At 44.8% G+C, this 27,450-nt stretch overlaps 4 protein-coding genes across 23 annotated transcripts in view; 1 reads left to right on the top strand and 3 right to left on the bottom strand.

Annotated features, from left to right (window-relative positions):
- The window catches only part of tspan11 (tetraspanin 11), a 75,574-nt gene extending 67,925 nt beyond the window's left edge, over positions 1 to 7,649 (bottom strand). Inside the window, exon 1 of one of the 2 annotated variants that reach the window (XM_054753672.1) lies at positions 7,414 to 7,649. The gene's annotated coding sequence lies outside the window, so the exon portion shown is untranslated. The remainder of the gene's footprint in view (positions 1 to 7,413) is intronic. The other variant, XM_054753670.1, reaches the window with a different exon arrangement.
- On the top strand, positions 1,506 to 13,338 carry LOC129168419 (protein arginine N-methyltransferase 8-B-like). Of its 3 annotated transcripts, XM_054753668.1 has the most exons (10): positions 1,515 to 1,934; positions 5,715 to 5,927; positions 6,309 to 6,464; positions 6,703 to 6,766; positions 7,444 to 7,586; positions 8,788 to 8,875; positions 8,949 to 9,064; positions 9,475 to 9,625; positions 10,704 to 10,825; positions 10,908 to 13,338. In XM_054753668.1, the coding sequence occupies exons 1-10, from the start codon at positions 1,866 to 1,868 to the stop codon at positions 10,989 to 10,991; spliced, it is 1,206 nt and encodes a 401-aa protein (XP_054609643.1). In that variant the 5' UTR covers positions 1,515 to 1,865; the 3' UTR covers positions 10,992 to 13,338. The 3 variants fall into 3 exon arrangements, 1 of the variants encoding a protein (XP_054609643.1); XR_008566255.1 differs by having other exon boundaries at positions 1,513 to 1,934; positions 9,475 to 10,825; positions 10,908 to 10,943; XR_008566256.1 differs by lacking the exon at positions 6,309 to 6,464 and having other exon boundaries at positions 1,506 to 1,934; positions 9,475 to 10,825; positions 10,908 to 10,943.
- On the bottom strand, positions 8,589 to 25,022 carry cracr2ab (calcium release activated channel regulator 2Ab). Of its 16 annotated transcripts, XM_054753664.1 has the most exons (20): positions 24,877 to 25,022; positions 24,225 to 24,411; positions 23,841 to 24,004; positions 23,237 to 23,481; positions 23,054 to 23,165; positions 22,310 to 22,496; positions 22,093 to 22,239; positions 19,728 to 19,818; positions 19,572 to 19,667; positions 19,321 to 19,508; positions 19,176 to 19,247; positions 19,055 to 19,103; positions 17,970 to 18,049; positions 17,307 to 17,853; positions 15,741 to 15,876; positions 14,636 to 14,717; positions 14,401 to 14,515; positions 14,231 to 14,332; positions 12,578 to 12,654; positions 8,589 to 12,505 (listed from the first exon to the last, which is right to left on the bottom strand). In XM_054753664.1, the coding sequence occupies exons 4-20, from the start codon at positions 23,381 to 23,383 to the stop codon at positions 12,418 to 12,420; spliced, it is 2,316 nt and encodes a 771-aa protein (XP_054609639.1). In that variant the 5' UTR covers positions 23,384 to 23,481; positions 23,841 to 24,004; positions 24,225 to 24,411; positions 24,877 to 25,022; the 3' UTR covers positions 8,589 to 12,417. The 16 variants fall into 16 exon arrangements, 14 of the variants coding, with proteins under 14 accessions (XP_054609639.1, XP_054609630.1, XP_054609636.1 ...); XM_054753655.1 differs by adding an exon at positions 24,039 to 24,150 and having other exon boundaries at positions 19,055 to 19,247; positions 19,321 to 19,667; positions 23,841 to 23,950; XM_054753661.1 differs by having other exon boundaries at positions 19,055 to 19,247.
- Positions 24,520 to 27,264, bottom strand: ccdc59 (coiled-coil domain containing 59). Of its 2 annotated transcripts, none has more exons than XM_054753679.1 (4): positions 27,028 to 27,264; positions 26,433 to 26,787; positions 26,253 to 26,361; positions 24,520 to 25,366 (listed from the first exon to the last, which is right to left on the bottom strand). In XM_054753679.1, the coding sequence occupies exons 1-4, from the start codon at positions 27,152 to 27,154 to the stop codon at positions 25,184 to 25,186; spliced, it is 774 nt and encodes a 257-aa protein (XP_054609654.1). In that variant the 5' UTR covers positions 27,155 to 27,264; the 3' UTR covers positions 24,520 to 25,183. The 2 variants fall into 2 exon arrangements, with proteins under 2 accessions (XP_054609654.1, XP_054609655.1); XM_054753680.1 differs by having other exon boundaries at positions 24,520 to 25,354; positions 27,028 to 27,262.
- Positions 27,265 to 27,450: the final 186 nt, after the last annotated feature.

Raw genomic sequence — 27,450 nt, 5'->3', positions numbered from 1 at the left:
TTTGTGCCTCGCAAAAGAACAGTACTTGGAAGAGGGTGCCAACAAATGAATATCCAAAGAGAACACAAAACAACTAAATTAACTAACATTCTGTGAATTCGTCTGGTTTCCACGTTCTCATATTTGCATATCTGGTAAGAAAAAGAGACACTTGGTTTTCCTCCACTGCCAGCTCATTTTTATGCTCATTCTGCTGTCTGCTCTCATGCCTTGGGGATTACACTCCCTCATTGGGAGTGTAGCAACAATGATAGCAGAAATAGTGCAAAATATAATATAGCGACAAAAAAATTGTGTCATTAAAATTCATAACACGGTTGCCAAGTTTTGACATCTGCTCGGTTGGACACGCGCCTGTCTCGCCTGTTGAGACACCTGGGTGGGCGCAAAGTAGTGCAGAGCTGCTTAGATTGAAAGTAACGAATGCCGAGAGAAAGAGCTCCAATGCAAGACTTGCCTAACAAATGTTGTCTTACTTGTTTTACAAATGTAATGATGCTCTCTTTCAAGTAACAACAATGTGTGTATTATTGTAGCTTGCAGAGCTGCGCTGCATTATCTCGAGAGGTGTCAGTGTAACCAAAATAGCAAACAAATTATTAAATTCCTTGTTTTTCTATGGAGTTTTGTATTGGATCCCGTTAGACGGCACACCAAATTTTGTGTTAGTGGATGTTAAAATTGAAAATGTATTCCTACCAATTTGAGCGCCTGTTGAGACAGCTCGGTGGGCGCAAAGTTGTAGGGCTGGTTAGAAGTAAAGTAATGGATAAATCCAATCCAATGAAAGCCAATGCCAGTGTTACATTCAAAAATCTGCTTTTCCAAATATAATAATAATCACTTTCAATTAATAGCAGAGTCTTTGTTATTTTAGTTTGTTGAGCAGGACTGGATTATTCGGCAAGTGGCTTTGACTATTTTGACACCCTCATGTACAATATTTGTACAAGGAAAGCCAAAACGACAGTACGACCACAATAGAAAACATTATTTAATTTGATATTTTTCTATGGACATTTTGTATGGAATTTCATTGGCTGGTGCACCTATACTGTGACAGTGGCTGTTTAAATTGCAGATTTATTTGTACAGATTTGAGCGCCTGTTGAGACAGCTGGGTGGGCGCAAAGTTGTGAGGGCTGGTTAGAATTAAAGTAACGGATGAATCCAATCCAATGAGAGCCAATGCAAGAGTTGCATCCAAAAATCAGCTTTTCCAAATATAATAATGATATCTTTCAATTAATAGCAGAGTGTCTGTTATTGTAGTTTGTTGAGCAGGACTGGATTATTCGGCGAGTGGCTTTGACTATTTTGACAGCCTCATGTACAATATTTGTACAAGGTAACCCAAAACGACAGTACGACCACAATAGAAAACTTTTATTTGATATTTTTCTATGAAGATTTTGCATTGAATTCCATTGGCTGGTGCACCTATACTGTGACAGTGCTTGTTTAAATAGCAAATTTATCCCGACAGATTTGAACGCCCCTCGGCAATAAGAGAGGGAGGGAGACAGAGAGCGGTCCATGCGCGCACACGCTCTCCAAACTTCGTGGGAGCCTTCACGATCACGCAAGAGTCTCCTCATGTGGACTTTAAAGCGTTTTCTCTTGGATTTCAAATGTGCACGGTGGAAGAGGGGATCGAACTTGCAACCTCCCACCTGCCCGCACACCCACTGACAACTCTCCCAGCGTGGGTTACCTTTCGTGCAGCATTAACTTTTTTTTTTTTTTTTAAGAAGGTGCATTTTCTACACCAGCAAAACCGTGCACGGAGTGAGTGGCTTTCCTAGCGAATCGAATCCCTCCCCCCGCAGTTGCACGGAGTTGGTGCGGAAATCTCGCCGCCTCTCATGGGACTGGGTCATTCGTCGCGGTGTTTGCTGCTACGGCGGAAGATGGCGGAGGCGGACGGTACCGAGGTAGGACCTTGGGGTGTCCTGGACCCGCTGCATGCACTCACACATAATGTTATCATGCATTGTATTGCAGCCATTATGTAATGCGGCAATAATGTTCAACTGCTCTCAGCAGTAACAATAGTGCACGTGCTTTATTTAAAGTGGAAATGTCGCGTTCGCATTTAAGAACCCTTGCGTCCACTGTCCTTGGTGCTGAAACCAAACTGAACATCTTTTTACGCTCACTTTCCATTTTATTAGGCACACAAACCAGTGCCATCCGAATTAGTCATGACTGAGGCGGTCTACCGTCACACGATCTCCGAATGTTTGTGCTTCTCTCGTGCATTCGAATGAAAAGCGACTAAATATTAGGAACACCTCTGAAAGTTGCAGAGAATCTCCAGAACAGCCTCCAGGACGACGATGGCATCTACTTTGCGTGGTGTTACATTCATGGAAGCGCACCTGCACCCTATGTGAACATCCCAAACAAGAGAATGAGAGCTGTTTGTAATCATTTGACCCTCTCGTGCTGCACAACAGCTCTCACAGAAATGAATACCTCTTATTCTCTTCTTTTGGATGACAATAGATGGTGCAGGTGTGCCTAATTAAGTGGCACTCCTAACGATCATTACTTGGCATTCCCCCATAATTATAATACGATCAAATAACAATACGATCTCCGTTTTCAACTAACGTTTTTGTCAAAAATGTTGCCTCGGTTTGCGTACACTGTCTGGGTTATTGTACAATATTGCGCAGAACAAACTAGTCCCTTTGCCGTGTACTGTATCAAAGCACCCTACGCGTTGGTGGCTTGCTGTTCCTACATTCTTCTATTGGATGCAACTGCTAAATAACCCACCATGGGGCCAAAAGAAAGTTGCGATTGCCAGCAATTTCATAAAGGTGGTGAGAAACATGATCCAATTCAATTTCATTTGTCATTTATAATTGTTTGCCATTGCTTTCTGCATGTAAAACTATGATTATTCTCTTTTTTTTTTTTTAATTATTCATATTTCTGGGTTTGGAACGGATGAATTGGATTTACAGTGGTGCCTTGGTTCACGTCATTAATCCCTTCCAGAAGGTCCAACTCAAACCAAAATGGACTCTAACCAAAGGCAATTTTCTATTAGAAAATAACGTAAATCCAATTAATGTGTTCCAGACATTTATAGACACCAATTATAGTTTTACATGCAGAAAATGATGCAAAAATAATTACAGATGACAAATGAATGGACAACTGAACATTTAACATCACTTTTGCTGGAAAAAAACTCACAAAGCCAACAGTTTACAAAGTAAGCACATTATTCTGCTGCAACCACAATTTGCTAAAACGTAAAACATATATCAGTGTTCTACAACCAATAAGCATGTAGTTTTTTGAAATTTTAAAGCTTCACGCAAGATGCACATTAAAAAAAAACATTAAAACAAATTTTGCACATCTGTTGTGTCCCTGTCGACTCTGACTGCACTGAAGCCCGCTATTAGCTCCGTCTGGGACGCTAGCTGTTAAATAAGCAGCACTCCATGAAGGTCTGATGTTCTGTCAGCTCGTGGATCTTCCTCAGCAGCGAATTCACGTTTCCCCTGATAATCGAAAGTACCGAAGGCTTGAATCTCCACTTCCTTGCTAGCCGCTTAGCTGTCATCTTAGCCCCGCCTCTGCTGCCTTGCATGCTTCGTGACTTTCGATGCGGGACCTCGCTCTCATGGCACGTGAAAAGGCGCTTGAATAAACAATATATCCATAGGACAGAATATGTTCCTTAATAGTCGAAGAACAAACAGAGCTGCTTGAAAGGCTGCCACTGTGGCGGTGCTGGTTAAGAAATACAGTCAAGCCTGTCTTAGCGGCCACCTTTATAGAACAGCCACCTGCCTATAGCAGCCACTAAAAATCCCCCCCAGCAAATGTACATGTTATAGACCCTGTGCATAGCAGTCACCTGTCCAACGCAGCCAGCGGCCACCCATTTTGTCTCCCTTGGTCAATATCTGACCGCATATAGCAGCCAAATTACCAACTCAAGTAGAAGCTTCATGCACGAAAAAGTTTTGTTTTTCAATCAATGACGGCGTCGTGTGTAGACTTTAATTACTGAGTCCTAGCTCAGTCACAATCATTCACAAGATCCACACAAACTGTCAGTTGTTCCACATAAAAAAGCCGTCTTCTTTTGAGCTTGCTATTTCCTGGTCAAACATGTAAGTTTAAGAGCATTTGCACCAAAACATTACCGCAAAGTAGGCTGGGAACAGGACGTGCTCCCAGCGACGCTACAATACAATACAATACTGGATGCACGCTAAAACCATGCTAGCATATGTTTTTAAAAAGCCAGCGGGAGCAAAACTGAGTTGGGTTGTACTTAATTGAAGTATTTTAGAATGTACTCACTTTATTTTTCATCAATCCTCATCCACAAATCCATCAAAGTCCTCATCTTCTGTATTCCACACAAACAAAGCCGTCTTCTTTTCCGTTCGCTACTAGTCTGTTAACTTGTCAGTGTTATTCAGCTCCGAAGCAAAGAAGGAAACTTCTCCTGTTGCTTCTGCCAACTTTATTTATTGAACGCGGCCACCAGACAGCAGCTCAGAACACACACACATCTCTCAGCATCGTCTCTCCTTCCTGCTTGCCCACAAGGCAAAGGTTAAACAAGCCCCACTACATAGCTGTCCAGCCAATGCCTGTAAGAAATGACACCGTTTATTTCCTGGTGTGCACTGGTCAATACTGTAATGCCGCTTGTTGTGGGGAAGGAGAGACTCACGTCGCCGATGCACTTTAATGGCTTTATTAACAGCGGAGAACACTGCAGGACTTTACATCCACGCCAACATAAACACACTTCCCAACTCTCTCCAAACTCACAGCTAGCACTGAGCCTAGCTCTCCTGCTCGGGACGCCCACAGTCACTTCCCGTCACTTCCTGATGAACTAAAGCTGTAATGACACTCTGCCGTATAAAAAGTAAAATATTAAAAACAAGCGTAAGACATTACTAGCACAGCTTTGTTCTGTGGGTGGTGGATATATTCTATCAGTTATTATTAAGCCTCTAGCTTCCTTTTAGTAAGTAAAAACCTTGGCTATGATTGCACTACATTGTCATGTAGACCTACAAAGTACACTTGGAAGAACAAGAGGTGAATAAATGTATTGCAACTGATGTGAACCTGATGAGGGGTAGGATTAAATAAGCTTTGCTTCTTCCTACTCCTTTTTGGACATGCAAAACTGTGAATTGTACTATGTGATGTGCTACTGTTTGACTCATATGCATGTTCAGGATGAATTAAAACCATGAACCATGATAATAACAAGCCTAGTAGTGCTGTACAACTTTTATCCGCAGTCCGCAGTGCCCTCTACTGGTCAACATTCTTGTTATTATTATTTTCCCTTTTTTTTCCTCTACTGGTCAACATTCAAACTGGACGCTAACCTGTCTATAGAGGTCACCTGTCTATAGCGGCCACTTTTACAGACTCCCTCTAGTGGCCGCTATAGACAAGTTTGACTGTATATAAAAAGTATATCTGTATTGGTTGATATCGGAAACAGAACTGGAGAGTTGGATGATATCGGCATATCCGATATTGGACATCCCTGGTTCTCAGATAGCATTACAACTTTGAAGTATGATTTAAATCCAGTATACCGCGGGACATTAAAACATTTGCTGCGGGCTGCAAATGGCCCCCCCAGCATTGCAGTATGTGAACAGACGAGTGGGATGTAATAAAGTGACTCCTCTTCCCCTCACTAGCGGCACCAAGCCGTCACATCCCACATCTCCCAGTCTGCCCAGCCGCCCCCTGTGCCCAAACCAGTGCCTAACAACAACGCCCACCATGTGCCCTGCGTCGCTGCCCTGTCCGCCTCTTCCGCACACGGCAAGGGCGCCAAGTTCATGAGCCCCGAGGAGATGACGTCGCGGGACTACTACTTTGACTCCTACGCCCACTTTGGCATCCACGAGGTAAAGCCACATCCCAGTATGGCGTTTTGTTGGCAAAAGAGAGGACATTTCCATTAGCACATGCATTGCAATCATCCTGAACTGTACATTCAAACTTAGAAGCTATTTAAGGAACAACTTTGGCTGGAAAAAAGGTGCATGTTAGAAATAAAATGGGGACATCTTTCTTTCTCCCAGCGGCGTCCAAATTTAGCACGTAGATAAGGCCTTTTGCTCACGCACAAAGCGAGCGCCCCCGATTAGAGCTGGAGAAAGTAGGAAGGAAGAGATGGTCTTTCTCCCTAAGGAGTTGTGATACGCTCCTGTCTATTTCAAGACACTGACAGCGGCTTTTGACCCACATTCAACACAAAAAGTCAACTTCCTGTCTGACTCATCCAGGAGATGTTGAAAGACGAGGTGCGCACGCTCACCTACCGCAACGCCATGTACCACAACAAGCACGTGTTCAAGGACAAGATCGTGCTGGACGTCGGCAGCGGGACGGGGATTTTGGCCATGTTTGCTGCCAACGCCGGCGCCAAACACGTATACGGGGTGAGCTCATATTATGGACAAATGGGGGGGAGAGAAGTTAAACAACTTGTAGAAAGTAGCACACATTTCACTTCCTGTGAGGACAGTGGCGTCCCATTACATTTGTCCACACAGCGCACCATAGCGTTGCTAGCATGCAGTGACGCATGATGCATTGAAATGACAAAGAGTATGTTGAATCCCATCATCAGCATGACAGCAACACAGCAGCTTGAGCTTTTTCACCTTGTGCCTGCAGATTGAATGTTCCAGCATATCAGAATATTCCGAGAAGATCATCAAGTCCAATCACCTTCACAACGGTAAGCGGCGCGCGACTAAACAGTTGCATATTTTCATCGTTACCGTCAACACCCCGACCACATGAGTCACAGCTTTGAGGGTGAATTCATCCTAATAAGTCAAAAAGACGTCAACTCACTCGCCATCAGATGTCTGCGCAGATGGGAGATGAAGTATGAAAGCATGAAAGAATATTTTGACCTTTGGGAGTCATTACTGATTTAGTACAGATCGCACAAAGGGAGCGAATGCAATTGCTTCAAAAACGTGATTCATAAGGGATGGAATGAGGACTAGAATGCATAGCAATACACAGCCACTGCCCCTAGTGGTTGGAAGTGGTATAGGAGATGACATCAAGGCAATCTGATTGGACGCAATGCTGTGACATCATTGCTTTTCTGATTTTACCTTGCAAAAAGTTACAAAAAAATATATAATTGAATGAATCCATTAGGGCCTAACATTTAATGAAATTAAATAAAATCAAATAATCCCTGGCAAAATGGACACTTTGTTATTTGAACAGTCTGGAGATGGGAAGACCAGGGTTGGATTCTCCCTTGGGCATTTCTGTGAGAATGAATTGAATTGTCCTGCAACATGAGACAAACATCAGCCAACATCCTTGTGGGATGGTTGTTCCATCCCGAGATGGATGACTCACCTGTAGCGTTGCGTCTTTTCTTGCATGCAGTCATCACCATCTTCAAGGGCAAGGTGGAGGAGGTGGAGCTCCCCGTGGAGAAGGTGGACATCATCATCTCCGAGTGGATGGGCTACTGCCTCTTCTACGAGTCCATGCTCAACACGGTCATCTTTGCCAGGGACAAGTGGCTGGTACGGTACGCCAAAGGAGGACGACTGGGGTGGGTGGTTCAGACTAACCGCCGTTTCTGCTTGGACGCATTTGACTGCAGCACACAACCTTCCTGTTTTGTGGAGGAGCTGCCAATAACAGCGCGTCTTGCATGAAGTGCAGGCAGTAGGTCAGTTTTCCATGATTACTTTGGTCGGTTGCGGTCAAGTTTTCTCACTACGTTGATGTTGACTTCCATTGTGAAGCGTGATTCAGCACATATTCATGTGTTCATACTGGAAGCTCTGTAGCAGCATGACGGGGCATGTCAACCAAGGCAGTGCAAATGTTTCATTGTGGTGGCCAAGGTGCGACCGTGGCTCCCATAGGGGTGGCAATAAGTCCACACCTGAAGTAGCTCCGCCACTGCCTTTGGAGCGTCTATCCAATCAATCAATAGCAGAGCAGTGTGCCGAGGACGTGTTGTCAATGCATAGTTTGCGGATTCTACTCCCCTTCATGGCGGCCAACCCCACACAGGGCATACTATGGAAGGGGATGCCGATGGCACTCTTGGTTTACCTCTAGACTGCTTGGTTGACACCCCCTCATGCTGCTACAGAGCTTCCAGAATGAACACATGAACAATATGAACACATGTATGTGCTGAATCACGCTTCACAATGGAAGTCAACGTCAACGTAGTGAGAAAACTAGAAGAATCACTTCGTGCAAGAAGCGCTTTTATTGGCAGCTCCTCCCCAAAATAGGAAGGTTGTGTGCTGCAGTCAAATGCGTCCAAGCGGAAACGGCGGTTCGGCTGAACTAATGTTCTGCACCACAGAGCCTCGTTTGACAAAATTGTCCCCTGGCCGTGGGGGTGGCCACTGGGGTGGCTGGAGAGTGACGAAGGGTAGCTCCGCCACTGAACCAAGGAGTCTAGAGTTAGCAGGAGTCCCCTTCCGTAGAGTGCCCTGCGTGGGGTTGGCCGCCACGATGGGGAGCAGAATCCCCAAGCTATGCATTGACAACATGTCCTCGGCACACTGATAGATGCAAAGGCAGTGGCGGAGCTACGAGTGGGGGGGGCATGGCCAGCCCACGGGCCATCTAGACAATTGAGGTATCAACTTATTGCCACCCCTATGGGAGTAATGGTCTCACCTTGGACACCCCAATGAAAAATATCCGGTTCCGGCCCTGCTGTTGCCTTCTGTGTGCTGAAGTTCTTGTCGTTCTCAGAAACATGGAGGCCTGATGTTCCCCGACCGTGCTGCTCTTTACGTGGTGGCCATTGAGGACAGGCAGTATAAAGACTTTAAGATCCACTGTGAGTTCTTCTGCTTTTGTCTGCTTTGTGTGTTTTTGTCCAAATAATGTACCTTAGCTGTGTTTGTGTACAGGGTGGGAGAACGTGTATGGCTTTGACATGAGCTGCATTCGCAACGTGGCCATCAAGGAGCCTCTGGTGGACGTGGTGGACCCCAAGCAGGTGGTCACCAGCGCCTGCCTGCTAAAGGTCACGACCCCCCGATGAAATCAAAATGAGCGTTATTCATCCTCGTAAAGGCAGGACTGATATTCATGTGACACACGCACAGCTTCGTGTGTGATCCTGAACACACCCACACAGCATGTGTAGTGTGAGCGGGTGCTCGTTAGCCAGCCGTGATTCAACCTGTGGGCTTTCACACACACACACACACACACACACACACACACACACACAAACGCGCACACACACACACACACACACACACACACACACACACACAAGTGAATAATAATCCTGCAAGATATGGTAAACACGTACATGTGTGTGCGTGTGTGAGGGTGGGAGTGTTAACTTCACAAAGAAATGAAAGCAAAGCAAGATGACGTGTTTTTGTTTTTTTTGCTACCCCCCCCCCATACACACACACACAACAGGAAGTGGACATCTACACAGTGAAGCCAGACGACCTCTCCTTCACGTCGGCGTTCTGCCTGCAGATCCAACGCAACGACTACGTGCACGCGCTGGTCACCTACTTCACCATCGAGTTCACCAAGTGTCACAAGAAGACGGGCTTCTCCACAGGTGAGGAGGCGCTACGCCACTCGGAACGCCTCATCAGATACACCTGCACCATCCAAGGATGGAGAATTGCAGAAGACTGCATCATGCATATCGTAGCGTTTGTTGTTGAACGACAGCGGGAGGTGTCCGCCTTAAACAAAACAAAACACAACACAACAATGTGTTTTTCTTCATTACTCTCAAGCTGCTACACCTGCCCTGAAGTCCTCCTTACGTTTTGAAAACAGCTGTTGTTCAACCCCACCTCCCTAAAAAAGCTTTTCTTATTTTTCTTAAGCTGCTGCGCCTCCCTTGAGGTCCTCCTGCTTCAACCTTGTAAAATACAGAAAATAACGTGTTTTTCTTCCTTTTTCTCAAGCTGCTGCACCTTCTCCTCTTTACACTTGGACAACCACTGTTCCTCAACGGGAAAGAAACTGACAATTAACGTTCTTCATTTTTCTTAAGCTGCTGCACCTCCCCTGATGCCCTCAAACGTTTAAAACAGCCGTTCTTTAACCCAGACACCCCCCCCCAGAAAAAAAAAGCTGTTTTCTTAATTTTTCTCAAGCTGCTCCACCTGCCCTGACGTCCTCCTGCTGACACTTTGAAAATTGCTGCTCTTCGACCCCCAAAAGTGTGTTTTTCTTTATTTTTCTCAAACTGCGGCACCTCCGTTGACATCCTCCGCATGAAAAATGTCATTTTTCACGGTGCTGAGCTAAGGTAAGCGATGTCAAGAACCAAACTGATTGATGTTCAGTCCCTGGTGAAGAAGACGTGGCTAGAAGGCTTAGAAGGCAGGTGTACCTAATGTTGTGGCTTACAGTACACAGCCAACACTTCGCCGGGGCTGCGTGCGTCTCAGCATGGCGTGCAGAGGAAGTGCGCTGTATGACTGGCTCTTATGTAAGCTAATGTTCACACGTTAACGCTTACATAATATGCTGGAGAGGAGCTTCTATGTTTGGCTCCTACTGTTGGGCCCCGAGGCTGAGGATGACCACAGCTAACATCTGGGTGATGTCCTCCACGCTCACACGTCGTCTAGAACCGCTCCCTTCCTCTCAAGCTCTGTTCTTTGGTCTCCCGCCGACAGCTCCAGACGCTGTGAGCACGCACTGGAAGCAGACGGTGTTCTACTTGGAGGACTACCTGACTGTGAAGAAAGGCGAGGAGATACTCGGCAGCATCGCCGTCAGGCCCAATGAGAAGAATGTGGTAAGAAAAAAGCGTCAATGCACCTTAAAAAGCGTCCTCCTGCGCCAGCTGACGCTTTGTGTTCTTGGCTGCACCTCCGCAGCGAGACCTGGAGTTCACACTGGAGCTGGACTTCAAGGGACAGCTCTGCGAGGCCGCCATCTCCCACGACTATAAGATGCGTTAAGGGACAGCCGGGCACACAAAACTACCCTCAACCAGGCCGCACGGCCTGTGGCAAGGGCGAGCATCACGCCGGATGCCATCCGATCCCGCCTACGTGATGTCTTCAGCATCAGCAATAACACAAACCATGAATGTAAAGTCCTCAATCAACTTGACTTCCTCACGAATGCGCTGTTCTTATGCAGCTAATGGAACGTGGCCGAGGGCGACGTTGACGTTTGACTTTGTGGCGTATTTGTGCTTGCATGAGAAGAAGGCTTTTGCTTGGTTACGAGAGACCTGAAAAGTAAATGTTTAGTGAAGCTCAAAGTGGTGAATAAAACTCAGCGTGCCATTTGCTGCATTCATGCTTTTATTACTGCTGGCATCGTTATAAAACGTCATGACACCGCAAGTGGAGATGATTGGCGCTTGCCACGAGCAATAACAAAGTACAGTCGTCCCTCGCAATATCCCCGTTTATCCCAAAAGTTATTCAATAAGGATGGATGTGTCATGGTTGACTAGGGCCTATTTTTAGTAAAAATTTGTGTATTTAAGCAAATTGTTCTTATTCTTGGCCTAAATGAAGCATTTTTCAAGATTTGAATTGCGAGGAACCGGAATCAAAACGACTATATTGGCTAATAAAAATGTCAAGGCGACTATAGGGGTGTTATTTCACGCCTTGAGGGCTCTAATAATGAAGGTTTTCTATGCCATAACTACAGAAATAATAGCAAAAGCTCACTGATCACGCTCGGGTCTGGAAGCAAATAACGGCGATGAAGGAGGGATCGGTGGACATGATCTTGTTTCACTTCAACCTAACTACAGCGCCCCCTGCAATTTCATGCAGAAAGCCAGGAATACATCACAGCATATCATAGCATTTGTCACTGGAGAACTGCGCTTTTCAACACTTGAGGCAGAGAGAGGCCTTCAGCAGCCGCAGAAAAATAAAGAATAATAAGGAATATAGGCTGGGGTTCTTGATTTTGGCAGGAAAAAAATGTTTTAACTTTCTAAGAATATGTTTGTAATTTATTGTTGTCGAGAAAAAATGCTTCTCTTGTATTTCAAATATTTGTTTAATATACAAAAGAAATGATTGGCAATGAAATCTATGGGATGAGAAAGCTTTTTTTCTTGATTTGTCTCAAGCTGGCACGCCTGCCGTGAAGTCCTCCATCTCACACCGTGAAAGCAGCGCTTCTACAAGCCAAAACAAACTTTCAACGCGTGCTTTTCTTCATTTTTCTCAAGCTGCTGAGTCAAGTCCTCCCAAGTCCTCTGCCTCACACTTTGAAAGGCGACGTTTTTTGACCGCTCCCCTCCTCCCAAAAAACCCCCAACAGAACTGAGCGTGAACGTGCAGTTTGCTGCGATCCAAAGGGGGTGTCCTTGCTAAATGTGTAACAGAATAGCAGACCTCCATGAAGGTGTGTTCACTGGCAGCAGGCTTTCTTCTTTAAGGGCTGAGCGCTCAGTAGGACAGTGGTGTCTCTCACCCTGTCCTCTTGCTCCATCAACACTCTACACGGACAACCAAGAGCGTCAAAGCGCTTCACGTTGGGCTGCAGCTACACGCTAACGTCATGAGCGTACCTGGCCAGGTGGGTGAGGGACTCGGTCACGTTCTTGCTCGTGTAGGCGCTGACCTCGTAGAACATCACCTTCTTCTCCTGTGCGGGAAATAACAACCCGTGAGAGGAGAACCCCCGTGTCTCACCATTCACCCTCGAGATGGCCTTCAAATACCGGTAGCCTCATTACTTCATAAAAATATCATGACAGCCCCTTTCCGGCACTGGAAGGAAAAAATATCCCATAATTATCAGACAAAATCTCACAATGACAGAATTGTGAGATTAAGAGTCAGAATTAAGAAAGAAAGTCGTAATTCTGAGATTAAAAATTCCAATTATAAGATAAAAAGTCAGGTCTACATTTTGAGATAAAAAGTCCATCCATCCATTTTCTATACCGCTTCTCCTCATTAGGGTCGCGGGGGTATGCTGGAGCCTATCCCAGCTGACTTTGGGCGAGAGGTGGGGTACACCCTGGACTGGTCAACCTTGCAGGGCACATATAGACAACCACTCCCATTCATACCTATGGACCATTTAGAGCAGGGGTCGGGAAGCTTTTTGGCAAAGAGAGCCATGAAAGCCACATATTTTAAAATATATTTCCGTGAGAACCATATCATATTTTTTAACATTGAATACAACCAAATGTGTGTATATTTAAGGAAGACCAACAATTTCAAAATATAATAAGTCTCTGAATTTATTTTTTTTTAATAATGTTATATCGAAGCTAACCAAGAATAAATTAATGACTTCTGGTGCTGCATGGTTTTGCGCCCTACTCCGTATCTTTCTTTCCTTTCCTTTTTCGTCAAAAGGGTTGTCTCTGCACAATTAGCTAGCTGACTATTTGATTAAAGGAGGGACGACCCCGATAATAATCAAGTTTCAGTGTCTGACACGGAAAATATGGGAAGGACAGCTAGCATTGCGCTACAAAATCAAATGGGTGGATTAAAATGCATTAGAATGCATATTTTTAATGTTATTTTTAACACTGTGATTTCTGTAATGTTTTACTTTAAAATGTCAGGAAAACAAATGAAAATAAACACATTTTATGGTGTTAAGAAATGTCTGAGAGCCAGATGCAGTCATCAAAAGAGCCTCATCTGGCTCCCGAGCCGTAGGTTCCCCACCCCTGATTTAGAGTCGTCAATGAAGCAATTGTGACATTTTGTGTCAGCATGAGGACGGAGCGTTGGGGTATTATTTTCCTTTCAATGGTGGAAACGGGCTTCCAGAGCTTCCCAAAAACTGTAGTAAAAATAGTTGAAGAAAGTGTTGAGTATGTTTAGAAATGTAAGTGATAGCTGTAACGTGCTTGCCTAAGTGTTTTTTTCACGCTACTTCATTATCCAACACAAACAGCAACATAAACACGCTTCAAAGGTGACACATTTTTCTGCATGCTTTGAATGGGAAGAAACAGCACCATCTGGTGGACAAAAATAAAACGTAGCCTTGAAAGCCAGCAGGCCAAATGGAAACGTTCCATAAAGGATTGCATAAGTTTATGTTCAGATCAATGTGGGATGAAACAAGGCGGTTCCTACGCCTCATGTTTGTGTGACTTTTATTCACCTGTTTTCACTCAGCACATTCAAAAAACCTGAGTGGCAGAAAATGCCCCCAGTCGGACCTGTTAAGGTTTCTGAACGGAACCAACCTGAGCCAGTTGTTCTGCCTCTTTGAAGGACACCTCCCTGTCTCCGTCCATGTCCATCTTGTTGCCTAGCAGCAGGATCTGGACCCCTTCCCCCGCAGCGTCCTAACGAGACCAGCGGATGTCAAATTGTCAGCGTCTGTCCCACTTCGGGTGGGGGCCGGAGGTCAGACCTTGACGTTGGCGAGCCAGGGTCTCACGGCCTTGAAGCTCTCCTCCAGCGTGACGTCGTACATCACCACCACGCCATCGGCCTTGCGAAAGAACTGCTTGGTGATGCTGCGGTACCTGTGCCAAAAAGAAGAGAGATTTATCTCCGCTTTCTGCTGAGCTGACACATTGGCGTGATGCGTGACGTCGGGAGATGAGATGAGGTGAGATGGTGGTAGGAAAAGAATGGCCGCTCACCTCTCTTGACCTGCCGTGTCCCACAGCTGCATGGCTACCTGCATGTTGTTGAGGGTTAAGGTCTTCACGCTGAAGTCAATCCCTACAAAGAGTCCAGCAGGATGCATTAGTTAGGAAAATACCACGCAAAATGCTAAAAAAAAAAAAAATGAAAATTGTGAAATCGAGCGTCCTGAAGGAGCCTTGAAGTCCTTTATTGATACTAAATTATGATTTATTGATGCTAAACTACACTATATACACATGTTAATAAAACATCGCTGTTTCATGGTTCAATACGGCCTATTGGGAGCAAAAATATACATGACTATGCACATTTGAGGGTTTTTTTGGCCTAAATGAAGCATTTCCAAGCATAAAAAAGGCTAAATGAAATAAACACAAATATGAGGCATTCAGAAGACGATATGTAGTATTGTACACCGGTCACTAGGTGTCAGTAATGTTTCTGTAATGTTTGGGCATCTCACACATTTAAAGCAATGCATGTGAGTCTTATTTATGTCTTATGTTCTCTTATTATGTCTACTATATTGGCTAGGAGTGTAAAGGTGACTATAGGGGTGTTATTTCATGTCTAGAGGCTCTAATCATGTTAAAAAGTGGATGTAGAAAGACGTAAACAGGTTTCATTCATAAGGAATCATCCTTGTGGGATCAATAATCAATTTGTTTGTTTCACATAAAATTCTCATAAAAAACTTTTTAAAAGTCTTTTTTATAATATTCCAGCTTTATGCTACTACAACAATGTTATTTTTCCTCATAATATTACGTCATTCTTGTGAATTTTCGACTTTTTCTTTCTTAATATTTTCACTTTACTCTTGACAAATTACTGCTCATTTTCCCATTTTTGCTGTAGTCTTTCTCTGTAAGTTTTCTTGTTAAATTCAGGCTCCCTGGACCTGCACTTTGGACACCCCCGGTATACCGTGTTTTAACACAGTGATACACAACAGCCACCGGGGGGCGCAAACGAGGAAAAAGTGCAGAGATGAAAGCAAACAAGAATCCCATTGGACATAATGTTCAGCAACACGTGTGACTGGACAAGCCGTTCCATGTGACACTGGAACAATGCAAAGGAGGACGTGCTTCTCACCCACAGTAGCCGGAGTGGACGGGTGGAAATGTCCCTCGCAGAAGGAGCGCAGAAGAGAGGTCTTGCCCACGCTGGAGTTTCCGACCAGGACCACCTTAAAGAGGCGGCTCGGGCCGAGCAAGGGCGTCTCTTCTGCCTTTTAATGCGACAAGACAACACAATGCAGTACGTACACATCACCACTGCACCACTCTGACAAAATGTACATTTCCTGGGACCGTTTTTTCATGACTATGTGCTAAAGCAGGGGTCACCAACGTGGTGCCCACGGACACCAGGTAGCCCCCCACGACCACATGAGGTGCCCCAAGCCTGCTTTTCATTCAGGTGTTCAGTCAATAATGAAAGAACAGTAGAAAGAAATGCATTGTGAAATACAACATGTGAGTTGTGGACACCAGCATTTTGTTCATGTTCTGGTAAAACAAGCATATTCGCTTCGTTTGGGTTTAAAATGAGCTCTGAAAAGAAATGTTAGAAAAATGAGTAGCTCTTGGCCATTTTCATTTTGTAAAAGTAGCTCTCACAAGGAAAAACCTTGGTGACCCCTGTGCTAAAGTGTACCCAAAATCTGTGAAGTAGCCAAGTGTATGTTTGCAAAGATCTCCCCATACATTAGTATACTACTACATTACAGCAGGAGTGTCTTTAATATGTTCTCACATTTCTCTCTCGTTTAAACTCTCAAAGCTCACGTTTCCTTTGAATTTTAATGATCAACCTGCTAGCTTGGACACACAAAATGAAGTGACTCACGCGTATTTCACTCATGTGACTGTGCCTTCGGTCCTGGTGCCGTTCAGCTGTACTGTAGCGTTTTTGTGTACTTGTTAAAACATATTGCTCCTTCCGTCGTATTTTACTCCCCCTCCTACTCCTCCTCCTCGAACCGAAGATTCTTTTAGCCGGTTAGCTGCTTCTTCTTCCTCTTCTACTGTTTATTGGCGGCTCGCAAGCAGCTCGCACGCTTAGCTAGTTTGCTAGACACCAGTGACCACAACAGGAAACGGCACAAAGGACTGACAATGGTCTACAGCCAATCAGGACACAGAACACAATTGGCGGGTTCTCCCTTAGCCAATAAGGACTGTTGTGGTTCTATACTGAGCCCCATTGTCTACTGTGGGTCCCCAATGTGCTGGCGTTTGAAAAGTGCAAAAGGTTTGCCAGATAACCTCCGTGGCGTCACACCGGCTGCTCGGAGCGTGTACCCAAACACAGCGCACCGTGCCGGGCCACGCCAGGTGGCTCCTCCGCCCTCCTGACCTCCATGGGGGCGTTTCTGTCATTCTTTCGTAATGCGAGGTCACGGAGGAACATTTTTTAGATGAACAAACATCAACAAGTTAAAAACACGTCACACTCGCTCACTGCATGGACACGTCAAAAGAAAAGCCTGTTAATTAATTAATCAATCGGCAATGGTCGCCAGCGCGCCTCACCGCCCGGCGGCAGGTGTACCTCGCCCTGGCAAGGGATGAGGGTGTGTCGGCTGTCGAGTAGTTTTTGTGCGTGGCTAACAGAGATAAAGAGATGGGGGTGTAAATAAATGCTCGTGTCACCTACATGCTGGGTCTCCTTCCCCACAGGTTGCCCCCGTGGCGACATGGGGGTCTTTTTTGGACGGAATAACTGGAGCTTCCGCGCTTGTGTGGTGGCGTCCAAATCGTTCTGCACTTCCTCCACGTCTTCCTCCTCGCTGAGCTGGTGCAGCAACAGTTGGGGTCCACCTTGGAGGAGGTGGGGCAGGTGGTCCTCTTCGATGGAGATGACCCGCCTGAGGGGCCACCCGCCCGGGGGCACATCCAACACCTCATCGCCGACGTCCACCTTCCTCTCCGCCTCCGGCCTCTTGGCCCGCTCCTTGGCACTCCTCCTCAAGCTGGAGGACCTGGCGATGGCCTTCTTGGCTTTGGCCCGCACGTTGTGAACTTTAGGTGGGGCGGGGGCCACATAGCCGTTGGGCAATTCCACGCTCTTCTTCACCCCGGAGGGGGTGATGGCGGCGGCGTCGTCCTCACTACAGGAGGAGGAAGCAACAAAGACGATTTGAAGGTGCTCTACAGGCAAGGCCTCCAGAGATTGGTAGGAGCCCTCCAGCACCACAGGGGATCTTTGGAAACAGGAGAAACAGAGGATGGTCTCCATGAAGATGTGACTTGGTGACATTGCACAGCGGCAGATATCCTCTGTTTGTCCTCTTTTATTGTGAAATGATGCATGAATCACCTTTTGGCAGGCTGGCTCTTGTCAAACGCGTCGGCCAGGCCGGCTCTCTGCTTCTGCTTCTTCCTCAGGGATGTTCTCGGCTTTTGGGGAGGAAAAGAAGACATTCTTAATGGCCTTTTCAGTCACTATTCTGCAGCGCATTCAAAAACACTATGGGATGCAAAGAAGTGGTGGGCGGGATCAGTGATCTGATTGGCTGAACTGCAGTGAATAAATGGGGACTGGAGGCCACCGATGCCGCTAGCAGCTGTGCTAGAATCTGCCATATTTACGTCTGCAATGGCTGCTTTAATACGCATCGGCCCTCAGGAAGTCATTATAAATGTCTTAGCACTTAAAACGTCATCAAATCTAAGTACTGTACATTCATGACATGCCATTATTATTATGTTTTAATTAGTTCATAGAGCAATACCATCCAAAATGACATGAAATATGTAAGATGTATACTGCTGTGCTTCTTCTTAGCAATAGTAGTAGCAGTAGTAGTAGTATCATTTCTCTTCAGGCGTACTTCATTTTAATGATTTACTTCATATACTGTAATTAAAATGTCATAAAATAAATCAATCATTCATAAAAGACAAAGTAAATGAGTGACATGTGATTATGATGATTATGATTGTATGTTTTTTCATGAATTCATATGCACTCCAGATGAAATATATAAATCAATCAGTCGTATCCAACATTAAATACAACAAATTATTATTACTGCTGTTGTTCTTGTTAGCAATCATTATTAGGGGTGTCCCGATCCCATCTTCAGGATCGGGATTGGCTGCCGATCCGCTGTGTTTTGAAGATTGGATAATATCAAATTCCGCCACGACATCGGGCCGATCCGGTTGCCGTATCACGGCGGTAACTCTGGGCCACACAACAACACGAAAGGAAAAAGCCCCTAAAAGTCAACTACGCTTTGGGAGCGAGTGTTTGGGTTTAAGTAGTCGTATAAATGCGTCTTTGGTATTGAAGGAGTTAAAAAGGCTGCTTTTGGGTGACACAACGTCACGGGTTGTAACGAACCCTGTGATATTGCACCGTATCACACAATGGAAAGGCACAGAATCAGTCAGGCTTACCACTCTACTGCATATGTCCCGCTCATCCTTCAGGTGTTTGTTCATCTCCCTGGGAGGATTGACGAGAAAGAAAAGAACTTTCTGGCACCTAAAAGAAGGAGTTTTTTCTGTACGGATGTACCTGAGGAGGTCAAGCTGCTTCATGAGGCTCTGCTTCTCTCTCTGGAGCCCTTCTGTGACTCGGTACATTTCCCTGAAATCACCGTTTCCATTTAGCTATCTGCTTCCTGCATACAGTGCTTCCTCAGCTACAAAAATGGCCGCACATCTCTTTCTCCTGGTGCAGCCGGGCCGCCTGCTCCTGCAGCACGGCCAGTTGCTCCTGGGCGACCAGCAGCTCCTGGCTGGTGGTCTCCAGCGCTCGTGACAGCTCGTCGTTAGTCATCTTCAGCTTGACGTTCTCCACGTGGCTCTCCTGCTTCTCGCTGTTCAGCTCGCGGCACTGTAGCTCCAACTGGAGAGGGGACCAAACAAGCCAACACCAACCATGTGATGTTAAACAGAAGCCGTCACTAACCCTCATCTGCTTCTGGAAGAGCTGCTCCAGCTCCTTCTCCTTGGAAGACAGCTGGTGCTCCAAGTCCTGGCTTCGCCACTGGAGGCGCTCAGAGTCCTGAAAATCAGTAAGTCAAAGGTCATGGGAAAGGGGGAGGGGCTTGTTGAGGGCTTGTACCTTCAGCAGAAGTCTGTCTTTCTCCGTTTTGATCTGTGCCTCCATCTCCTCGTACAGGTGTCGGATCTCGCTGTCGTGCGTCGCCGCCTTCCTGCAGTGGAGAGCGCCATCCCATAATACCCTGTTTATTGTTGTCCATTACAAAGTTGGATTATTTGAAACAAAATCCATTGTAGGTCAATATTCAAAGAAAACATCCACGTCTGGCCTTCAAGTTGCAGGTGCCAAAGTTAATGAGTGGAATATACGCAGCGATGCAAATGATACTGTACTGTATGGTCCTCTGATCCTAATAAAGAAATGATACCGTACTGTACTGTATGGTCCTCTGATCCTGCTAAACAAATGATACTGTACTGTATGGTCCTCTGATCCTGCTAAACAAATGATACTGTACTGTATGGTCCTCTGATCCTAATAAAGAAATGATACTGTACTGTACTGTATGGTCCTCTGATCCTAATAAACAAATGATACTGTACTGTACGGTCCTCTGATCCTAATAAACAAATGATACTGTACTGTATGGTCCTCTGATCCTAATAAACAAATGATACTGTACTGTATGGTCCTCTGATCCTGCTAAACAAATGATACTGTACTGTATGGTCCTCTGATCCTAATAAAGAAATGATACTGTACTGTATGGTCCTCTGATCCTGCTAAACAAATGATACTGTACTGTATGGTCCTCTGATCCTAATAAAGAAATGATACTGTACTGTACTGTATGGTCCTCTGATCCTGCTAAACAAATGATACTGTACTGTATGGTCCTCTGATCCTATATGTGCCCTGCCATTGGCTGGCGACCAGTCCAGGGTGTACCCCGCCTGTCGCCCGAAGTCAGCTGGGATAGGCTCCAGCGACCCCGCGACCCCAATGAGGAGAAGTGGTATAGAATATGGATGCATGGATGGATGGATGCACTCTTTCTTCCACATGATTGTGCCCAACACATCTTCAAAGCATTTCACTTGTTAAGAAGCCATAACAGTCATTGTTGAATTTGCAGCATGAGGAGGTCATGTTTACTGAAAGCAAAGCTATTTCAATCACTAGCATCTGAACAGGCCAAGTTACATGTTATACGATAAGATCCCTTCTTCCATCACCTGCACAATTCTTCCATTCAACTTAGGACTTTTAGATTGCAGCGTTTCTGCTTGGACTTCTTTGCAAGATACCAGAATAGCCTCCCACAGCTGCTCTTTTGTTGTCATATCATTTTTCCTTGATGATGCTCCATAGGTTCTCAATTGGGTTGAGGTCATCAGGGGAGAAAAGGGGGCCAAACCATGAGTTTTCCGTCCTTTTATGGCCATAACAGCCAATGACAGAGAGGTACAGTCGGTATTCTTTGCATCGTGAGATGGTGCATTGGCATGCATGAAGCTCATGTTGGTTCTTCATATTGTACCATGGACAAAAGTGGTCAGTCAGAAACTCTACATACTTTGCTGAGGTTATTTTCACACCTTCAACAACCATAAAGGGCCTACCAGCTCTCTCCCAATGAAAACATGAGTCGGCCGCCTCCTTGCTGACATCACATCCTTGTTGAGATACGCTGGCCGTACTCTACTTCATCCATCCGGACCACCTGAAGGTTGCACGGCCCTCATCAGCAAAATGCATCTTCATGTATTTGTTGGCCCACTGCAAGTGTTTGTGCTTGTGAGTATTGGTTAGGGGTGGCCTGATAGTAGGTTCATGTAGAACTGCATGCCTGTGGAGGAGGTTGATGGGACTCGAGAGGCACCAGCAGCTTCAAATACCTGTTTGCTGCTTTGTAATGGCTTTTAGCAGGCGCTCTCTTCATTCCATACAATTGTCTGGCACAGACATTTCTCATGATGCTTTCATCAGCACAATCCCACCTGTCGTCTCAATCAGCCACAAAATTCTTCACCGTACCAAAGTTTTGGTGAATGATTGAATATTTTCATGTCTTGTCCGAGGCTTTGCAAGATTGGACGCTTTTTTGTCAGCAGAGATCCTTTTTCTTTCCCATATTGCTTGAAACAACAACAATAATAATATTACAGTAATATTATAATAACACTACAAGATACAAACTATGCTAAGAAGTTTTATTGATTAACATTTGCACTTCTTCTCGTTATCTTACGCCTTGTTATTCTATTTTTTCTTAATTTTTGCTGTGACTTTTGATGGTCTAAATCACGCCTCAAGATCACCACTTGGTGTGTTTTCTCACGGGCATCGCTGCAGATTAGCGGTCATCAGACGCGGCTGGAGGGTTATTCCACAAGGACTCTGCATGTAAACACCGTGTTACGTCACAGTACGCTCATTAACGGACGGGAGCCTACAAGTCAGCTAATGTCACACATCTTCTCACCTCTGGAGGGCGCTCTCCATCTCCCGCTTCTCCTGGTGGGCCTCCTTGATCTGATGGGTGACCCTGGCCAGGAACTCCTCAAAGTTGGACAGCAGGTGAGGCTCGTCCCGTCTGAGTTGGGCCCACAGACTGCGCACCTCGTCCGGGCTGCAGGACCGATCAAAGGTCAGGTGACCCAAAACATATACATAAAGCCGGATGAGATGATGTCACTCACTCCTCAAAAACATGACTTGCTCCCAAGCTCTCCAGCAGCATGCAGAAGTGCTCCTCCTCGTCCTCGCCGCCCGACAGCTTGGCTTCCCATTGGCTCTGGTAGAGGGCCTCCTTGGTTCTCAACCCTGAACTGGGGGCCTGGTTGGGCTCATCGGGCACCGAAATCCTCCGGCCTTGAAGGAACTGACCTGAGATAAACCCACATGGCGTTTTTACAATGGAAAAGGATGCTGACTAAATCATCGTCAACTACAACCTGAGCTCATGAACTTTTTACAAAAATATACAAAAAATATAAAGTATATCTGAACACACTAAACGGGACTTTTAATATTGCATGTTTTTACATATATTTTTTAAATTGGGTGAGCTTTTATACTGGTAGAACTTTTTTTGTTGTTTACATACTTTATATATTTTTCCACAAAATACATACATTTTCATGGCATTTTTCAGTGTAACTAAATCATGTCTCCAATTATTATTCACGTCTGTATTAAATATCTGATTGTTGAATATTATTTTTAAAACACACAAAAACAATCAGGTAAATGTTGGTTCAACACAAATCATATCACATTTATCAACTGTGCAGAACTTTTTCACAGGATAATATTAATGGTTGACGTTAAATCCTCATAAAAATATCAAAATATATGAAAAAGTGCAGACCAGAAGCAGCAAACACACAAACAACGTAAAAGTAGCAACTCCCAGACAGTGGTGGTGATTTTGTCAAACGTACTGAATCCAGAGGAGAAGGCATCCAGCGTGAGGTATCCAGCGCGCTCCGCATCCAGAGAGTCAAAGACGTCCTCCAGCTCCTCAGCAGACAGCAGCAGCTCCCTGTGGAGCCTCTGACAGCAACACAACAACCTCAGACACTTTCTATCAAACAAACAACCAATTCAAGCCCATCTCCTCTCACCCTCATGTCGGTACGCGTGATGAAGCCTTTGCCTTCCACGTCGCACGTCTGGAAGAACTCCTTGGTTTTGTCTAGCAGGGTGATGTGACCCCAGCCTGAGCTGCGTCCGAGGCCTTTGGGTCTCCTGCTGTCCTGCTGCTCGTCCATGTTTGGTCTCCAGCGGCCAAGAGGCTTGTAGGTCAGTGTGGAATCGGACGCCGGGCCTCCTCACTGGGTGGTGCTAATCGCCTGAGCCTTTGTGGTTGCTGTGGCGACAGAGAAAAACAGAAGCATTGATGCCAAGCATGTGCTGTTGAATATGATGAACTACAATGGAGGCTGTCCAACATCTCACCTCTTTCATGGGCTACAAAGTACGTTGCTTTTTATGAACTTATTTCTAATTAGATTTCTTTATTTTAGTTTGAATTTGTTTTTTAAATTTTGTTTTATTAAAAAATGTAAAAAAAAATAAAAAACAAATTATATATATTATATAAAAATATATTTAAAAACTAAAAATATTGACTTACATTATATATGTATTTACATATGTATATTATTTGTATTTACTTATTTTTTGAATATCTATAAAATCTAAATACATAAATAAATATACACTTACATACTTAAGTAGGGAAAGATCCAGGAAGTTGTTCCAGCTGCAAAAACGTGGGCAACACTACAGTTGCCATAGAGCGTACCTCAAAACTGGTTGCTTTAATGTCAAAGCAGCTGCAAAATGCCAGATTTAGTTGTGGAATAAGGCCTGGTTAACATTCTTCTAACCTGAGAGGTACGGAAGCACAGTGGAAAGGCTTACCTTAATAGCTGCCCATGCACAACACATGACCACGTAATGCTACTTATCATCATCATGCAGGACTTGTTAACGTGAGTTTAAAGGAAAATCTGCATAAGCTGAAACCACACTCCTGCAGCACAAAAATGCTAATAATGATGTTATGAAAGCAAACAGTACGTGTATTTAGTCAGAGCGAGGTCTTACCGTGAATAACCGACGGCCGCACAAACGAATGTGAATTAGCAAGTCAAGCTTCTGTCGATCAAAGTTACAGTCATTGTGCACCCACGTGATGTCATGAGGAAGCGGCCCCCCCGGGCTTGTTTCAGCCTCCTCCACAGCACTAGGAAAGGTAACCCCTCCTTGCCAAGCGTGCGTCCATTGGTTGCTGCTTTACAATTGCAAAAAAAAGGCATAAAGGAGCATTGTTAGACGTGGCGAGGGGAAAGAAGTGCAGACGACAACGTAGCCAATGGAAATATGAACCAAACACACGCCATTAGGGAGAACTTGCACATTTATTGATTAAAAAGACAACATAATATCACACGGGCACAACTTCCAACATCTGCTTATCTGACAAAGCCATCTTGTGGTAAAAGACACTTAGTCGTCCCTCGTTTATCAACAGAACACTTTCGTGGTTAGAGCATGACTGTAATACGAACTTTAACATTATTAGAGCCTGTGGACACGACATAATACTCCTATAGTCACTTTTACACGCCTACTGTTCTTTGTTTACATCACATAACAGATGGCAAGCTAACTAGTTTGCCTCTCCGGTTTACCTATATTAAAATTAATAGCGTCTTAAGTGAAGTGGGGAAGAAGGACAAAGAAGCCAAAAACTTACCACTTCCACAAGGAATGAGAGGAGAATTTTTTCCACTCGACCGCAGCCACAGCACGTCCGCTGGGTTGTGCTGGTTCAGTAGCCAGTCTGTCTCCATGCAGTGTGAAAGGTCATGTAATCTATCGTCATGTTTCATAACGTTACTGATGCCTAGTGACCTCAATACTACATAGAACTTGTCTTTCATTCCTTTTGGACTAATAATAGGCCATAGTCAACCACAAAGCAGTGCTCATTTATTCATGAACGGTGATGTAGTGAGAGAGCAATGTTGGAGACTATGTGTACAGTAGCGAGGGAAGACTTTTTAAGGTCTTTCTGAGTTTTTCTGTAACTTCTGAAGCAAGTAGTCCATCTGAAGATTGAGGTTCGGTTGTCCCTTCTTGGTCTTTTTGCACAGCATCTGAAACGTCTCCACCTTTCTCTGCTTGTACTTCCGGATGGCCTCCTCTCGCTGCTGCTTGTTCATCAGGTACTCCTGACGAGACAGCTATGGATTAGAACAGGGGTCTCATACTCAATGTGCCTGGGGGGGCCGCTGGAGGTAGAGTCTGGGCTGCATCAAGTATTGGGAGTACTGGTGGGAATCTCAGGGTCCCTCATGATACGATATGATACATGGCTCACGATAACAATAATATCTTGATGTGAAGCAAATACATAAATACATCATTTCATAGTTTAGATTTTAGCTGGGATAGGCTCCAGCTTACCCGACCCTAATGAGAACAAGCGGTACAGCAGCAATGCTTTCCATTTAGTTTCGCCATTACGTGCAGCTTGTTTACTTTTTTTATTCCGATTTTCTTTCTTCTTCTGTGTCTTCCACCCAAAATGGTGACTCCAATCACTGACAAGGAACGGTGATAAAGGTTTATAGCGGCTGTGTTTTAATAATAATAATAATAATGACTTCAAAAACCACACATGGCGACAGGTATGGATAATCCATAGCAGGGTTCGATATGGTGATAGCTGGATAAAGTATATACGTAGATGTTTTATCACCGCCATAACTGGGAGTTATCCCGGCTCCCAGCATGCATTGCGGGATTTGGTTTGTAAAAAGTTGCTGACATTTTGTGTGCAGAGTTGTTTATTATTATTATTAAGAATCAGCCATGCATCTGTAGATGAACGTGTTGTGGAGACATGACAGAGTGCCTTTTAAACAACCTGCCGGAGAAAGGATTGCTGCGCATGCGCCGTAGCTTGCCATGACGGAAGGCGAGAATGGATTCCAATGGAATTGTCTATCAAAACAAGATTTACATCTCTAGTTCTGTCCGGTGACCCCGCGAGTTTGAGACGCCTGGATTAGAAGATGAAAAAAAAAAGAAGATGAAATACAAGCACCAAAATGCAGGCGGTCTCACCTCTTTCTTCTTTCTCCGCTTCTCTTTGGCTTTTTCGTACTCCTCTTTGGACCTCTGGAAGGATGTCGTCATCAGCATTTTCTTCTTCATGCGGTTGCTCATGGGAAGGCTTGAAGGGAATATATAAGTGGCTTTAATCTGCCCCTGAAGAAGAAAGTACACTTCCTATAGAATACTAACATTTGTGCTGCTGATGTTGTCTTCTCAATAGCCGTATCTGCTGTCTCAGGTGGGCCTTCTGGATCAGGAGCAGCTGTTTCAGGTTCTTGTGCTTGTGCTTGTGTAGCATCGTCCTCCGTCTCTGCCTCTCTGCCCCGTCCTTTCATTCTCAGCTTGGCCCTGTTCGCTCGGTTTGTCCACGCCTCACTCTTCAGTTTCTCTGCCTCGGCCATGTATAAATGTTTGAGGTGTTCTGGGTACTCCTCGCGGTACAGCGATGCAGTCTGTGGGGTCGTTTTCTTCTTCTGCTCCTTCCGCAGAAGTTTGTTGTACTCATGCTGTACTTTCTCCTTCCGCTTCAGCGCAAAACCTTTACCTGCAGTGTGGTGATAAACGTATATTGAAGAGCATTTAAACATATTCATGAACATTGTTATTGTGTGCGAGTTCTGTAGCAAGCTTTTACAACAGCAGTAATACGACCTTAATTGCAGTACAGTAAGTTGCAAAACAAGAAGCTAACGTGTAAATTAGCTAGTCTATAGCCAAAGTATACATATATAAATAACGACACACTGGGTATCGTAAATCTGTGCCAGGCTAACACGAACCGTACCTTCATTCACACTTCCCCGAAATACTTTGTTTTGCGGAACCCATTTCTTCTTCTTTTTGACGCCATCGGTTTGTTTGATTGACTTTTTCCAGTTTACTTCTTTCTTTTGGAGCGTATTTGTCTTCATTTTTTAATCTGTCGATGCAATTGGACTTACCAAATGGGACCTTAGAATGTTTTCACGCGTGGACGGAATGAGTGTTTTCTTGCGGTCGCGGAATGATGACGTTTAAGGAAAGACATGAGAAACCGATATCAGAGCAGCAGATCGATATTGTATAAACCTTCCTTTCTCTACTCGTTTTGTTTGAACAATTAACACTAAATTATTAATATAGTACCTTAAATAGCTATAACCACTATTTTATGTACAACAAAACTTCAGAAGAGGCCCTACAGGCGTCTAAAGGTAAATCGATTATA

The sequence above is a fragment of the Dunckerocampus dactyliophorus genome, chromosome 15, assembly GCF_027744805.1.
Source record: "Dunckerocampus dactyliophorus isolate RoL2022-P2 chromosome 15, RoL_Ddac_1.1, whole genome shotgun sequence".
Classification (NCBI taxonomy): domain Eukaryota; kingdom Metazoa; phylum Chordata; class Actinopteri; order Syngnathiformes; family Syngnathidae; genus Dunckerocampus; species Dunckerocampus dactyliophorus.
The sequence above is the reverse complement of the archived record's forward strand: the minus strand, read 5'-3'. Positions and strand labels throughout refer to the sequence as shown.